Genomic DNA, 16,114 nt, shown 5'->3' with positions numbered 1-16,114 from the left:
GTAAACTATATAACTTTGAAAGTTAAAAATTATTTCAAAAAAGGGATAGTCAATCATTCTTAATAGATTTCATCTAAAAAATAAAATAAAATAAAATAAAATAAACATCATTTATACAAAATAGACGTTATCTATAATAATTATAGTCTCATTTAAATTAAAATTAATTAAAATAAATATTATTTATAAGAATTATAATCTTTGAACACTTTAGATTATTTCACACTTTTCTATAAATAAGTAATAACTCATTTTAAAAAAAATATATTTTTTGATGTTGGTGTAAATATTGCTCTCAGACTTTTATCACTCTTTGTGTCTAATTTAAGTATTAGAGTATTTTTTTAGAGAGTCTCTTGCACTCTTTAACTGTTTTCTTTTTTATAGATTAAGGTGGTTTGATGATGACTTCTTCTGATAATTAAATTTATTATTGTCAAATTTATTATTGTATCTTAAAAATAACAAATTTAATTAAAAAATAAATAATCCATTAATATGATCTAAGTGGAGTATAAGACTGACCAATTACATTGGTGAAAGAATAAAATAATTTTTTTCTTAATTTGGTGGAACATACTAAAAGAAGCGGCTGAAGGCGGCCTATGAACGTGTAGGGTGGGCTAGTTTAGAGTATGGCACGTAAGGTTTTGCCCCAATTTGATTATAGGCTTCCATCATGGTTTTGAATTTCTTCACAAAAGTGTCGCAAAATTGTGAGTTTAACACTAAAAGAAGTAGAAAGAAATTAAGTGGGCAAGAACTGGTCAAGATGGAGACATTTGGGAGCAGGCATTATAAAGCATGCATGTGCCCAATCCAGCCTTCTGGTACAGCAAATGGCAAGATTAGGGTTCACATGATCTAATTTAATTGAAAGAAAAAGACATGAATGAAGAAGTACTACCACAACTACACTGACAGAGGCATGGAGGATGACAACCAAAAGGCAAAACCACCCTAGTGCCTATCCAGGTTTTACCTAATTTAATATGCCTGTCTAGGCATTAAATATGTATAGTCTTTATAATATAATGATATTATTTATGATAGGTATTGTTAGAGCCGATTTAAGACATAGGCTAGTGAAGCTTACGTCTAGGGCCTTCTAAAAAATGGGCCTACAAAAAAGTAAAAAGTTGCAGAAGCCATCGGTCTTATCTAAAAAAAGGCAAGGCCGTTGACGGCCAATCAATCGGCAACCCCCAAAAAGGGGGCCCAAAAAATATGCAGAGGAGGTGAGGTCGCCCCAAAAATAGGGCTCTAAAAAAATATGCAAAGGCGAGACTACCATTGTCGACCCTGCCTAGAAGGAGGCAAGGCCGTCAAGTGCCAACTGTCAAGACCAAGAGCAAGAAGAGCTAGGAGGAGACGGTGAGACGCAAAGATGGCGAGTCTCCAGCAATAGTGTGAGAGAGAGAGAGAGAATGCACACCCCTAGGGGCCCCATGTACTTGAGCTGGCCTTGGATATTGTGTTTTAAACATTAACTTATTATTGCAAGATATATTATTTTGCCACCTTAATTATTTTCTACTAAATCTTCTTTTGAATAGATTATTCTTTTATTTAGTTCATTAATTTTAAACTTACTTTCTTAGCCTACTAATTAATCCATTTACTTAGTTTTTTATTTTTTTCCAACTTAACTCACTAACTCTAAGCCCATTTACTTAGCTTTTACTTTTTCAACTTAGCCCACTAACTCTAAACCCATTAGTTTTCTCATTTATAATATCTAATGGATGTTAAAAAATATTTTAAATACAAAAAAATTAATTATTATTATCTTAAAATACTAGGATATTACATATTTCATATAGCATCTCACTTATTAAGATAGTATTTGTTAAAATGAGTAAAATAAAACTATATTAAGATAATATTTGAATATTTTTTGAACCAATATATAGAATGTGTCGATAAGACTTGGAAGCTGTCGACACACATTTTTGTAACACACCGCATCGAGTAATAGGAAGGTCCGGTACAACTTACCCTAATGAGTCTACGCGAACTTCCCAGAGGGGTCACCATCGTTGGATTTTTTCAGGTCAAGCACGCTTAACTTTTGGGAGTTCTTTGCCTACATTCAGCAAAAAATGTATCAAGCTGATGTTATTTTCTTCCTTACTTATTCTTAATATATACTACATTTCTCTGGACTCTTGGGGTATTACACACATTGTGTCATGATCATGGGGGCCACAGTTGCGAGTCAACTCTTAGCTCTTGCCCTTTAACGGCCAGGAGCCCCATTGTACTTACGAGCCCCTTAATGTTTGCCCTCTGGGCAACCGATGTGGGATGAACCCAGTGCATCCACACTATCCCCTCTCGCAGGTGTGGTGGAGCTTTATTGACTTCTTTTTTATCGGGGGTTGTAGGGACCATTAGGGGGAATTCTCACAGACGGCGCCAAATGTTGACACATATTTTTGTAACACTCCGGATCGAGCAATAGGAAGGTCCGGGACAACTTACCCTGATGCACCGGGTTCGTCCCACATCGGTTGCCCAGATGGCAACCACTGAGGGGCTCATAAGTGCGATGTGGCTCCTGGTCGTTGAAGGGCGAGAGCTAAGAGTTGACCTGTAGCTACGAGCCCTATGATGATGACACGATATGTGTAATGTCCCAAGAGTCTAGAGAAGGGTAATATATATCGAGAATAAGTAAGGAAAGAAATAACACCAGCTGGATACCTTTTGAGCTGAATGTAGGCAAAGAACTCCCAAGTTAAGCGTGCTGATCTGGGAAAATCCAAAAATGAGTGATCCTCCTGTGAAGTTTGCGTAGGCCCATTAGGGTAAGTTGTCTCGGACCTTTCTATCGCTCGATGCAGGATGTTACAAAAATATATATCGACAAACATTTTAAGATTTTTATCAAACTGTTTGTTAAATTTTTTAGAATTCACTGAAAAATATACGTGCTATTTTTTTTATCGATAAGATTCAAAATATGTTTATTTAAGAGGATGAGAGATAAATATATTTGAAAAACGATATATAAATTTAACAAACGCGTTGAAAAGTACAAAAGTTTAGAATTTTTCTTATATTTTATATTTTTCAATCTATATTTTGATTAGCAAACACTAGTTAAGACAATTATTCAAAAAAAATTTACACTTCTCACTTGGAGATAACTTTTTGTTGTCTCTCCTAGGCATGCTATAGTTTTGTGATTAAAAACTATAATCCTTGTAAGTAAAAATGAATGCATAACATTGTAGCAATGCTAAACGTACTGCTAGCCAAGGGAGAAAGGACAAAAGAAGAGATGAATCTAATTTATCAAAAGAAGAATACTTTGGATTCTATAAAAGGGGCCAAAATTAAAATACAAATAAAGACCCAACTGCCCATGAGACCGAATAGCATGGTCCTTGTTGACATTGGCTTGATGGGTGTGGTGGTGCCAAGCCATTGGCAGCAGAGATAGGAAGCATTGGAGAGAGTTCTTCCCAGATGCCATAAAAAAGAGAAAAATAAAGCCAGGATTGTCCACTTGCAACACTACACAAATCATAGGAATTTTCTTGCAATATCTTCATCCATCTGGAAGGTGCCTCTTTCTGTGTGTTTTTGTCCAGACCCCCAAAATTAGCTTTTCTAGAAAATCTCACCATTCGCCATGAAAATGGTGCTTACCTCAACTTCTGGATAAGGCAACTACTACTCACTGTGGTACATCAAAATGTCTAAATCACTCACTCATGTCACCATCATGATTATGTGGATGTTTAAGAGTGATAATTAATGTAATATGATTATATTAATTAAACATACATTATAATAATACATCAATATAGAATTATCACTTCTAAGTGTCAAAATTAGCATTTTCGTGCTGGTTTAGCCTAATTTATTTATTTTTTTCAAAATTTATCAAACTTGGATTATATTTATCATTCCTAACTTTGATTTTAAGTTAATGGTGGATCAAATCACTATTTTGAATTAATCTAACATTTTTTGGATAGCAAATTATGATTTTTGTAATTTTTTAGTTAGAAGTATTCCACAATTTTAAAGAAAAATGTTATTCATCTCTAATAGAGATTAACAGCAGTGATTTGACAATCCATGTAAAAATATTTTTTTTTGAAGAAGAAAGGAAGATCAGTAAATTTTATTTTTTTATATTTTTTTAAATAAATATATAATATCAATTAAACATTTTCGATCGAGATTAATAGCATTACTCAATTTTAGAAGCCATGTGCTGATTGTTTATAAACGTGGGCTTTAGAGTAAGGCCTGGCCCATGTTGGTTTGGGGAAAGCCCTACATCTAATGAATTGAATGGGCCCAAATAAGGTTCGAGCCCAAACTTAAATTAACCATTAAAATCTGTAACCAACCAAAGCATTGATGGGCTTGGCCCAAATATAAATGCCACCATCAAACAAATCTGGGTAGGAAGAAAAGTGGGACTAGAAGGCACTAATGTATTTTCTTACTATTTTTCAAAGAAATCTTAAGATCTTTTTCAGATTTTAAAACCGTCACATCATGGGATAAAAAAAAAAAGAAGAGTTTTGGAACATCATTCGAAGGATGTGACGATTTTTGTATGTTTAATTTTCCAAATTGGATAATCATGAGGAGGCCGCTCCCCAGTAATCTTCAATCCCATGGGCCGAGAGAGTTGAGCAGTTTTGAGGGAATCCCAGCCCTCCAATCATCGTCGGAATCCTAACACCAAAAATCAACCCACGTGGGACAGCTTGCCCGGTTGGGTTTCGTATAAGAGTGAGTCAGCGCCAACGGTCAATAATTTGCCACGTCGGAATGGATACATATGTACAGGAAATCGATTTATGTATATGTATGTCTCATGTTATATGTATATGTGTATATGCATGTGAATATTATTGTACATAGGTAGGTGTAGACGGCGATGTGTTACGCCAGAGGCCACCATCTTCTACATTATTTAGGCCGGTCATTCCAACCATTTGATTATTTTTTGACGAAAAATCCAGCTGATTCTGGTCTTCTTGGTCAGTTGGTCGTCTCTAACTTCAGCCGCCAGCCAGGTTTGGATCTCTATCACTCAACTTCGTTGAATTGAAAATTGTTTTGCTTCTTCGACCCTGCAAACCTACATATATGCAAAATCGATATATGTGGTGCTTGTCTAAATTTTCTTTCTCGGTCGCCGGAAAGTCTCGGCACTTGGATTTGATTGTTGAGTTTTGAGGTTTAGTTGCTTTCTCATCTGGGTTTGTGTCGTTTGTTGGTGTACTGAAGTGGGTCCGAGAGAATTTGGTGCGACTTTGTGATATTAGTTTGCAGCAAAGGCTCCTCCTTGAAACCCTAATTTCACCTGTTGATTATCGGTTTTCTTTGAGTTTGAGCCCCAAGGCATCTGGTTTCTCTCATTTGCGGATTTGGTGAATTGGGAATTTGAGAATTCTTTCTAGTAGTGAGGTTTTTGGTACATGGTAGTGTAGCCGTTTTGTTTATTGGTCCTTCAGAGTTAGAACTTCTGGGTTTGGAAGTTTGTCACTCTGCTGGAATGAATATAAGAAACTAAATGTGCTTTCAGATATTTGATTGATATAAGATGACCTTTGTGCTTTCAGCTTTTATTTATATGGATGCTTTACTTTTTAATTTGCTGAGCTAGGTATTCAATAGTTTGCTTGCCGTCTTCGGTGGTGATTGCAGCTGCTGAACTGCTTATATGGAGCACTTTTGAACCTTCAACTGTTAGAATGTTTGATTCCGGACTTTTAATCCTTCAGTAACCGGTCCGTTCTCCTTAAATCAGTTTGGTTTGTGGGGATTATACTTCAGTTGCCGAAAGTGTGAGGTGCCTGCACATTGTACTTCTCCTGTCCCGTCAGATACTCTTCTTTTGTTATCGGTGATGGTAATTCATGAGTTTAGTGATGGTTCCACTATATCATGAATGCGAAGGATGAAATTTAGGTGTAATATCTCATTGAGAATGGCAGTAATTATTTGGAGCTTCTTACTGGTGGTGCAATGGCCCATAATCTTTGCCTCTGAGTTGTTGGTACAGTTAAAGGTTTGTGGCACCGATCACATCAGCTACTACAGCAACTTGGATCATGATATCTTTTACATAAACGGGAAATTACTTGATAAAGATTTGTTCTGCAAGGCCCTTCAAGTGTACCATGCAAACCACTGCCTCATTACAGGAGACCTAGTAAATCATTTATGTGGATTGGATCACCCATTAGGTACAACCTATTACAGTGACGCTTTTTTTTTTTTTTTACATTTCTGTGGTGGTAATTTTAGGAAAGATATTTCATGCTTTTGTGCTGCTATCATGGTAAGATTGTGATGTCTGCTGCATAAAAGCAGTTTCTTTCATGCTGTTTCGCAGGTGAGTTGCCTTCTAAGGCAGGAAGGAAGCTTTTAGACAAGTTTGTTCGAGAAGATTCTGGGAGACATCATTTTCTCCAGAACAGCCACACGAGTCAAGACAAAGACAGTTACAAATCTTTGTTAAGCCCAAAGAAGTTGGCTGTGTCTGTGCCTGGGGTTTTTATTCTGTGCTGCAGTTTACTGTGTCCGTGCTTTCGTGCAAGAAAGAAACCAACAGCTCATATTCTTTCGAACGACGAAGCCTCAAGTAAGTTACAGTATCCTCATGTTTTGGTTGTTCACACTCACATTTTGATTTCCCTCAATATATATGATTTAGAAATTTTATGAAGTTGAAACTAAAATTTAATGTCAATCATCAACTTCACCTTGACTAGAATATGCTTTTATGTTATAGAAGAAATCCCATGAACCGCAAGATTGGTTGTAGTTAGCTTCCTTATGGTGTGTAGACCATGTTTATGTACTGCATTTGCTTTGTGTCACAGTTTTTGCTAGCATAGCTTTTCACCACTGAGATTTGGCTCAATGGGTTGCTAATGGCCATTGACAAATATAATCATGTTCTTGCAGTGGGTTCAGTTTTCCATGCACAAATGAGTCCTGTCCGCGAAAAGGTCCCTGCCAGTCCACTACGAGTGCCTCCTAGCCCTTCTAGATTCTCCATGTCTCCACAACTTCAAAGGGTTGGATCGATTCATTTAACTATGAGTCAGGTTGCCAAGGCCACCCACAACTTTTCACTCTCAGCGATGGTTGGTGAAGGAGGCTTTGGAACGGTCTACAAGGGCAAGTTACCTGATGGTCAAGTGGTTGCCATAAAGCGAGCAAAGAAGGTAAGCTGATTTTCCTCCCAAGGCTTAGAATTTACTATCTTCTCCATGTTGTAAGACCAAGCAAATTAGGAAACGAAATTGATGTTCAAATTAGCTTTTAGTTTCCTTAAAATGTTTGTGAAATTCTCAGTACTGAAGCAAGATAAATATCAAGCAGATGTGGCATAAGTAAATGGAGGACTGGTATCATAATATACTGGGACCTCTTAGCATTTATCTGGATCCTTTTTCAAATCAACAGCTTAGAATGATCATCACCCTGTTGATTGTTTTTACAAAATTTTCCTCCATAAAGATTTAAACCTTAGGTAGGTCTTTGTTAGGTTAGAAATAATCTAAGTAGATCTCTGTAAAGTTAACATTATGACAAACCTCAAGAAGGTTTATGTTAATTATCCCTTTGCAACCCCAACAGTTCAAAAAATCCAATTGATTTCTGTAGATCAGCTTTCAGCCACGAATTGTATGCACAACAAAAAAGCACATGCTAGATTATAAATTGTCCCTAATACATAAAATTCTCAGATCCACCCCTGGTTATGAGGGTGGTCTGGCTCCTCTAATCGGCTAAGGGAAACTCTCTTACTTGAGCTGCCCAGACACTCTGGCACATTCTTGACTCAACTGATCTTTGAGTTCTGCAAGGACCTTGGCCACAATGGTGCTTTCCATTAAGGATACTCACCTATCTCCTCCTCAACTCAGTTGACCAGAATTTCTAGAAGTGCACTCCATGCTTCCCCTCCTTCCTATGAGATGTCTCCTTTACCATGTTGATCTGTGCAGATAACTATTGATATCTGACCATGTCATGATTTTGACCATATAAATCTCTGCACAAGACTATCAAGGATTTGTGAATTGAAGACTAAAGTTACATGTTCCTTTTAGGGGTTGCCTTTCCTCACTTGAGGAGGCTTGGTCTTGACGAGTCATAGAAGTTGGAGGCCAGCCAAAATTTTGGTTGTCTTACATTATACCCACATTCCCATACCTAAAGACAACGGTCTAAACATTCCACTATAAATTGTTGGAATAATACATCAATGACAACCTTGTGTGGACCTATGTTGTTCCAGTGGTGACACTTGCTCCCACTGAACCTATATTCATTTCTTATTTTTTTAATTTTTTTTCAAGCCTTTTAACTTTTCTTTTTAATGATAAATGGGTAAATGCAAGGTATTTGCCTGATACTAAATTTATTTATGACATACCTTGGTCAAGTACTTCTTTTACAACTCATTTGCAATTCTATTTTTTGATGTAGGTCAAATTACTTGTGATCTTGTAGAAGTGGTGGAAATTTCCTTCTACTTTTGAGTCAGTGATTTATGTCATATTTGTCTTCACCAACTATTTGGATTTTGGTCAAATGATAAAATAAAAGGGCATGAAGTTCATGAGGATATCACACATAGAATTAAGGCAGGTTGGCTAAAATAGAGAAATGTATCGGGGGTGTTATATGATGGTAACATCCCATTAAAACTGAAAGAAAAATTCTATAGGATAACTATAAGACCAGTCTTGCTATATGGCTCAGAATGTTGGACAATCAAATACCAGTATGAGAAAAAGATGAGTGTAGCGGAGATGAGGATGTTAAGATAGATGTGCAGCCATACAAGGAATGATAAGATTAGAAATGAAGTTATTCGTAATAAGGTAGGAGTAGTGCCAATCGAGGAGAAGATGAGAGAGACTAGACTAAGATGGTTTGGTCATGTGAGAAGGAGACCAATAGACGCTCCTGTGAGGAGAGTTGATGAAATGGAATAATTAGTCAAAAAAAGAGGTAGAGGCAGACTCAAGAAAACTTTGGGAGAGACATTAAAGTTTGATATGAAATGTATGGATCTAAATGAATATATGACAAAAGACAGAAATACATGGAAGTCTAGAATTCATGTAGCCGACTCCACATAGTGGGATAAAGGCCTGATATGTTGTTGTTGTTGATAATAAAATAAAAGGGTATAAACTATCAATTACTATTTAGTTTGGATAGTTTTTAGTTTGTCACTGTTTTTTTTTTTTTTTTTTGTTACTATAAAGTACGCCTTATGATTGTAGAACACATGCATAATATTGTTGTCGGAACTCTAATTTTTATCAACTTTTCTTTTGTTATATTTGAAAACTCAATTGAAATTTCATTTTAGGAACTAATATTTAACTTTCACTTTTAATTTCCTTTAGCTATCAATTAGAAAATTATTTTATTTTATTTTAAATTTCTTTTAGCTATCAATTAGAAAATAATTTGTATTGTTATGTCATTTGTATTAGATTAGGATAGATGTGTAAACGGGAACATTGTATTGCAACATTTGTATGTTATATTTGTCTGTTGTAAAGTTAGATGTATAATACTTCTAGAATGTCTGTTTTCTAGAAGGATGACTGACCGGTTAAGTTAGTTATTTTCGGTCAGTCGGTCTGTTAGTTATCACCTTGTAAATCACAGGCCCTATAGCTTATAAATAGGGATCGTGGGATAGGGGTATAATCATCAGTGTTGTGTGCTTCATTCTGAGAAGGGTTATTTTTGGTTTCTATCTTGTGTTTGGGATTGAGTGAGAGGTTGAGAGAAAGGCTGGGTATAGTCTTGTAATCTCGGAATTCTACTAGCTTTCAGGGTATATGGGCTAGGTAGAATTAAGGTTCTCTTTGTAATCATCCTGAAAGGTTTTCAAGATAGTGGATTGGAGGTGTATTAGCAATCTAGACGTAGGTCTCATTCTGAGACTGAACCAGGATAAATTTCTTCGTGTTATTGTTGTTTCTTTTATTCTCTTGTGTGTTTCACATATCGGTTGTGTTCTAGGGTGTGAGAGTGATTAAGGTGAGCTATTGAGTTGAGGAAATTTGTGGGAGTGTTGTGTTAACTTAGGAGCACTTAGAGTTAGACTTCTTGGACAGAATTCTCAACCTCACCCTTGTGCGCACACTCGGATTTCAATGATAACAGAAAACAAATGAATGACAATGAAAAACAGAATGTAAATGACAAAAAATAAAACCAAACCACAAGATGAACACAACAGATTATCCTGGTTCAGATTGCCCTTAGGACAACCCTACATCCAGCCTCTTAAAGCCTCTTGATAGCAGCCTCTTTAATTCAGAATGATAGCAGTACACACTCGCCTCACGATTACAAGTCTCTCCAAGATTATAAAGACTATTTCTTGAACACGCAGCCTTTACTCTTGAACTTACTCGTGAGAATATGAGCTTCCGCATAAGCCTAGACCCCTGCCCTATTTATAGAATAATAGGCGATAAACTCTAAGACTTGAAATAGGATTAGACATTCCCGATTTTACCCTCAAACTTAAAACTAATTACAAAGCTAAGAAACCGCCTGACTAAACCCATAAATCCGACTCATTTGACTGCTTTAAAAAACTGGATCTACTTGAGACAACATTCTAACATGTTGTGTTCATCTCTAACATGTATATTTTTTATTTAATATTGTCCCCTACTTTAACAAAAAATTTTGGATCACACCTAACAACAACACAACAGCTCTCAAGTTCGTTCCTTTGTCTTTTTCGATGATTGGGAAGTGCTGTCCCTGATGCTGCCACTTTCTATTGTATTCGCTTAGTGACTATCTAGCAGATCAGCACTCTTCCTTCCATTTTCCTCCATGCTAGACACCTATTTCAATGGGCATCCACCTACTGATTTTAAACTATAGGAAATATGGATTAACTCTTTAGTTGACAAAATAATATATTTGAATTCCTTGGGAATGTTACATGGAATCAAGTACATGTTGGGGTGCAGGTATGCATCCAAACATTGGACTCGTCAAATTCTCACGTATAAGGACAAAAGAATATAGCTAAAGTTTTAAATATTCTTTTATTATTTAGTATGACATTTATAAACTAGTGCTTGACTATTTATGCATAGATGCTACATTGCATGAACTCAATATGAGTATCATGTGTATTCAACAATATATATATATATATATGAGTATTGGGTGTGGGTGTGGGCTCGTGATGCAGAACTAAGTACAAGCACTAGTTCATAAATGTTAATGACAAACATTACCCATTTATCATTGAGCCTAGAATAATATCTCCCAAATATTTGTTTCCTTGCCCTCCATCATCATGTCTCAGGCATGGCTAAATCCTTCATCTCATAACTTTGAAGTATGCATCTAGAAGGTGGATATGGGCACATGGACACATTGTCAAACAGTTAAATATGATATACATTGCATAATATTTTGGAATAAAATGCTAGTATTGTCTAGAAATATTCTCCAAATAAAATGAAATTTAGAGGGAAAATGAGGTTTTAATCCCTCATCCATGTTAGAGTCCTGAAAATGCTAAAATGAGCTTCTTTTTCTTCAAACATCATTAAAAATTAGAGGATCCAAGCGTCTGATGTGGTTATATATGTTGGACATGTATCTCATATCCTTATCCTTGTCCTTGTCTTATATGACGGATATGGTTGCATAAGTGGAAACAAAAAAGTTCATGTAACGTAGATAAAGTGGGAGTTTTGAACATAGTTTCATATATTATCAGGGGCGGATCCATGTGTGAGCTGCCCTGGGCTGAAGCCCAGGGCAGCCCACAATAAAATGAAAAATTTTAAGGCAAAATTCAGCCCAGATCAAATTCAGCCCACCCCCAGCCCAGCCCAGTCCACCCCAACTTGCTGCATCCGCCCCTGTATATTATTATTATTATTATTATTATAACATATTTATTGATTAATAAATTATAACATATTTATTGAACTCATATCCAACTAAACATGTCTGGACATAGGGCATGTCCTATCCAAAATGTCGTGTTTGACATGCGTATTTCACCAACTTAGACAAATCCAAATGACATTCAAGGCAACTTTCCAAATTAGTGATGGTCAAGTGTATATGATTGCTATGTCGGACAAGTTATGCTAGTTCTCTTGGCACTTTGTTGAGGGTCGGTCCCCTGTAGCCACAGTAAACACCACAAGGACCATAAACACCCCCCCCCCCCCCCCCAAAAAAAAAAAAAAAAAAAAAAACCCCACCCAAAAAAAACATACATGCACAAAGTGAGGAAGAAACCCACAAGTGATAGGGGAGAATGTGTCTAGTCTTTACTGCATAGACAGGTTAAGGAAGGTTTCATGATTTTTGCCTGTTCCATAATTGATTGAACCTATAGCGGTGAGCTAGTTGAATGTGCATATATCTTAGTGAGTGCTACTCAGGCTAAACAGGATACATGAACACTTTTTTATCTATTCTCAAAAACAAATATAGGTAGCCAGGTGGGGACTAGCATAAGATAGAGTTTGTTTTCTATGTGACTGATAAGAGATGAATGTCCATTTCCCACTTCATCTCAAGTGCTTTTGCAATACTTGTTGTACTTGGTGATTATTGCTAGCTGATTTTGTTTATATGAGTAGCTCTACCCATCCATGTGATTGCTCAATGCATTGTTGCATGTATAAATTTTTATGTTTAATATGACCCTGATCCAACCCTTGCAAAGCTAGGAGCGTTGTCCACTGTGAACAACTTTTCTTTTTACATGCATCTAGTGCTTTTGCTTAAAAAAAATCTTTTGATGTTTACTGAAAAAACACAGGAACACTTCGAAGATCTAAATGCTGAGTTCAGGAGTGAAGTTGATCTTCTGGCCAAGATTGATCACCGAAATCTAGTGAAACTGCTTGGTTTTATAGAGAAAGGCCACGAACGTGTCATCATTACTGAGTTTGTGCCAAACGGTACCCTTAGAGAACATTTGGATGGTAAGATCATCAGATTGTAAGGGATTGGTTAAATGCTAATTTTGGTAGTAAATCTACCTATCGTAATGTGGCCATTGCTGCTGGCAGGTCAACGTGGTAAAATTTTAGATTTTAATCAGCGACTTGAGATCTCCATTGATATTGCCCATGCCCTAACTTATCTCCATCTCTATTCAGGTGAGCATACTTTTATTTAATCACTTTGTTTGTAGGTTGAGATTCATATACCCTTTTCTACTCCAGCACAATTAGTCTTTTCCATGTTTTGGTGCTAGGTCTTCTTTAAAGTTTGTTATCATCTCAAATCGCTTGAATTTTATGCCAATGGATATACACTAGGTTACTTCGAATTGCTTGTATGTTATGACCTGCACATATGCGCTAGGTTAAGCTGGCAACTTTTTTTTTTTTTTTCTGATGCCATTGATCCTAATTCAAACATTCGTGTCTTAGCTACACTGAATCTTGATTGATATGGGAAATAACAAATGAAATGGAAATGAGAAACATGGTTCAAAAATTCCTTGGAAACGATAATATTGAATAATGATACATATAAATCTCAAAATAGTAACACAGGCATTAGAAAGCATTTTTCGATCAATTAAAACTGTTATTATATAATATTTGGAAAAACATGTAAAAATTGTATTGTTGAAAAATAAGCTTTTAGGAGTAAAATTATAAGACAACTTTCTAACTATTGACATGGCATTTACTTTTTGACTTTGTCCCAAGACTCCCAACATTCTCGATTACTATTTACATCCTTCGTTTTTCAAATATGTTAAATGGTCATTTGATCTGTGTAATGCCCTTGATCATTTACATTCTGTAAAACGCCGTTAGGTTATGTTCAACACTATTCCGAGGCCCTTTCTAGTATATATTTCCTCATTTAAAGAAATTGGAGTATATAATATGTACATATGAATCTGGAGTCCAGGCTTGCATTTTTCTTAGTTTTTGACCATCAAGGTTTATAGAGTCACAAATTGGATTGTTTTTTCAAAATATGAACCAAGGAACAGTAATATAGAAAAGGAAAATTGAAAAGAAAGCCTGAGATTAGCTTTATAACTTGTATAATTGAGTTTAAGCCTTTCCTTTTTATGTAGATGCTGTGCTATCTTCTGCAAAATTGCATGATTTGTCCTCTCCGTTTCTGCGCATGCCAATATTTTGTATTTTTAAGCCACTTGATGGTTCTAACTTAGATGTTCTTGCAACAGAAAAGCAAATTATACACCGGGATGTAAAATCATCCAATATTCTCCTCACAGAGGGCATGAGAGCAAAAGTAGCTGATTTTGGATTTGCAAGACTCGGTTCAATGGAGTCTGATAAAACACACATCTCAACCAAAGTGAAAGGAACTCTTGGTTACCTTGATCCTGACTATATGAAGACCTACCAACTGACCCCTAAAAGTGATGTATACTCATTTGGGGTATTATTACTAGAAATATTAACAGGGCGGCGCCCTGTGGACGCCAAGAAACCTCCTGATGAAAGGATAACACTTAGATGGGTAAGTTCATCCTCTCCTTAATTGACTAGATCTATGTTCTATCACATATGTAACACCACATGAAAGATTTACAGCAGTGCATATATTCTGTAAATGAGTAGCTCGTTGATGGCACAAACATGATAATACTACAATTTCAGGCAATATCTCTTTTTGGCTGCCTGAGCTCAAGCCAAGTTCGAAAGTAGGACTTCCCAACTTCCATCTTTTGATAACTAGGGAAGTTTTTATGTGAGGATATCATTCACACTTTGGGGATAAGTTAAATCCATTGTGTTAATATTCTCCAACACACATTTAGTGCAGGGGAAATTCACAGCCTAATGTAAAGAGTTGATCCGTGAACCAATATTGTTCAACATACATATGTTGAATAGGAGTGTACAAGTGCGGCATCACGGTAGGGTAAGCAGACTGAATTCTAACTCTCCCTGATCTACATTGTGCAGGCCTTCAAGTACCACGGTGAAGGAAGAAACCAGGAGATGGTGGATCCTCTGATGCAGGAAGTGGTCGACAATGACATACTGGTGAAAATGTTCGATTTGGCAATCCTCTGTGCAGCACCAACGCGAGCTGATCGTCCAGACATGAAAATCGTGGGGGAACACTTATGGTCAATTAGGATGGATTATCTTCGAAGTGGAAGGAGAGGGTAATAAGGGCGAGTTAAATGTTTGTTTCCAGATTCATTTCTGTTTCTTTCACTGTAAAGCAACACCCCTGTGAAGGTAAACCTTACTTGGGTTTCTCGTAGTATCTTGTTCCACTGTTACATTCCTAAAGATGTGTTTTCATGCCTGCCGTAGGCTAATTCACACAAGCATCTGTTCATAGGAAAACACCAGAAGATATTTCATTTGGTGAAATAATTCTGCTAGTGTGATGACAAGAATCGTTTGTCGATGATGTGTTGCCAAAAAGAAACTTGCAGTTGTTCCAATATGTTGGTTAGGTTTTTCATTATGCCGCTACAACAATATATCAAGGCATTATTCTAATCTGTTGGAGTCAATTTTCCGAGTATACTGCAATCAGAAAGGAAAGCTTGTGGACTATATTTAGGTTAGTTGAACTTATTCCTGTTATGGATGATGTGAACTTACTCTTGAAATGGGAATTTTAAAATGGATGATGTGAACTTATTCTTGAAATGTGAACTTACTCTACTGTAACTTATTTTATAATTATTATACAGTTCTGAGTTAGCTATCGCCTTTAGTTGTGTGGATCGTAAATTGTCCAAACTCAATTACACCAACCTCGAGAGGGAGTGCAACTGGGCTAAAACAATTTTCTTTTTAATCCATTAGAATCAGGGTATGAAGGCTTAAAGTATTGATAGGAATAATAAAATTAATCGCCGGTGATTGAAATGTGCGAGTTGTGAAATAATTTCCTTACAAAAAATAAGACTTAAGACATACGAAAAGGGTCATCTCCCACCTTTGGAAAGCAGGGGGCAATCTGGGGAAAAAAACAAACAGAATCGAGATGGAGTTTACCAAACCTGCCGGTCACTGATGCACAGAGGAGGCTAACAATTTCCAGGCAGCCATACAAGCAGTCCAATCAGAGC

The 16,114-nt window shown here is 36.3% G+C and overlaps 1 protein-coding gene across 2 annotated transcripts; it reads left to right on the top strand.

Annotated features, from left to right (window-relative positions):
* The first annotated feature begins 4,880 nt into the window (after positions 1 to 4,880).
* Positions 4,881 to 15,676, top strand: LOC127805973 (calmodulin-binding receptor-like cytoplasmic kinase 3). 2 transcript variants are annotated; one of them, XM_052342847.1, is made up of 8 exons: positions 4,881 to 5,048; positions 5,683 to 6,224; positions 6,374 to 6,622; positions 6,949 to 7,211; positions 12,839 to 13,004; positions 13,092 to 13,181; positions 14,237 to 14,535; positions 14,985 to 15,676. In XM_052342847.1, exons 2-8 carry the CDS (start codon positions 5,927 to 5,929, stop codon positions 15,192 to 15,194), a joined length of 1,575 nt encoding a protein of 524 aa, XP_052198807.1. In that variant the 5' UTR covers positions 4,881 to 5,048; positions 5,683 to 5,926; the 3' UTR covers positions 15,195 to 15,676. The 2 variants fall into 2 exon arrangements, with proteins under 2 accessions (XP_052198807.1, XP_052198808.1); XM_052342848.1 differs by having other exon boundaries at positions 5,642 to 6,224.
* The last annotated feature ends 438 nt before the right edge of the window (positions 15,677 to 16,114 follow it).

This window comes from Diospyros lotus, chromosome 7 (assembly GCF_014633365.1).
Source record: "Diospyros lotus cultivar Yz01 chromosome 7, ASM1463336v1, whole genome shotgun sequence".
Taxonomy (NCBI): domain Eukaryota; kingdom Viridiplantae; phylum Streptophyta; class Magnoliopsida; order Ericales; family Ebenaceae; genus Diospyros; species Diospyros lotus.
Note: the sequence above shows the minus strand (reverse complement) of the source record. Positions and strands in the feature narration are given on the sequence as shown.

What these genes read in the sequence shown, in the direction of transcription:
- LOC127805973 (XM_052342847.1), top strand. Translation starts at nt 5,927, where the DNA reads ATGCGAAGGATGAAATTTAGGTGTAATATCTCATTGAGAATGGCAGTA. An exon ending in TGGATTGGATCACCCATTAG is followed by an intron (nt 6,225 to 6,373) that starts GTACAACCTATT and finishes GCTGTTTCGCAG; the next exon opens with GTGAGTTGCCTTCTAAGGCA. An exon ending in CCTTAGAGAACATTTGGATG is followed by an intron (nt 13,005 to 13,091) that starts GTAAGATCATCA and finishes TGCTGCTGGCAG; the next exon opens with GTCAACGTGGTAAAATTTTA.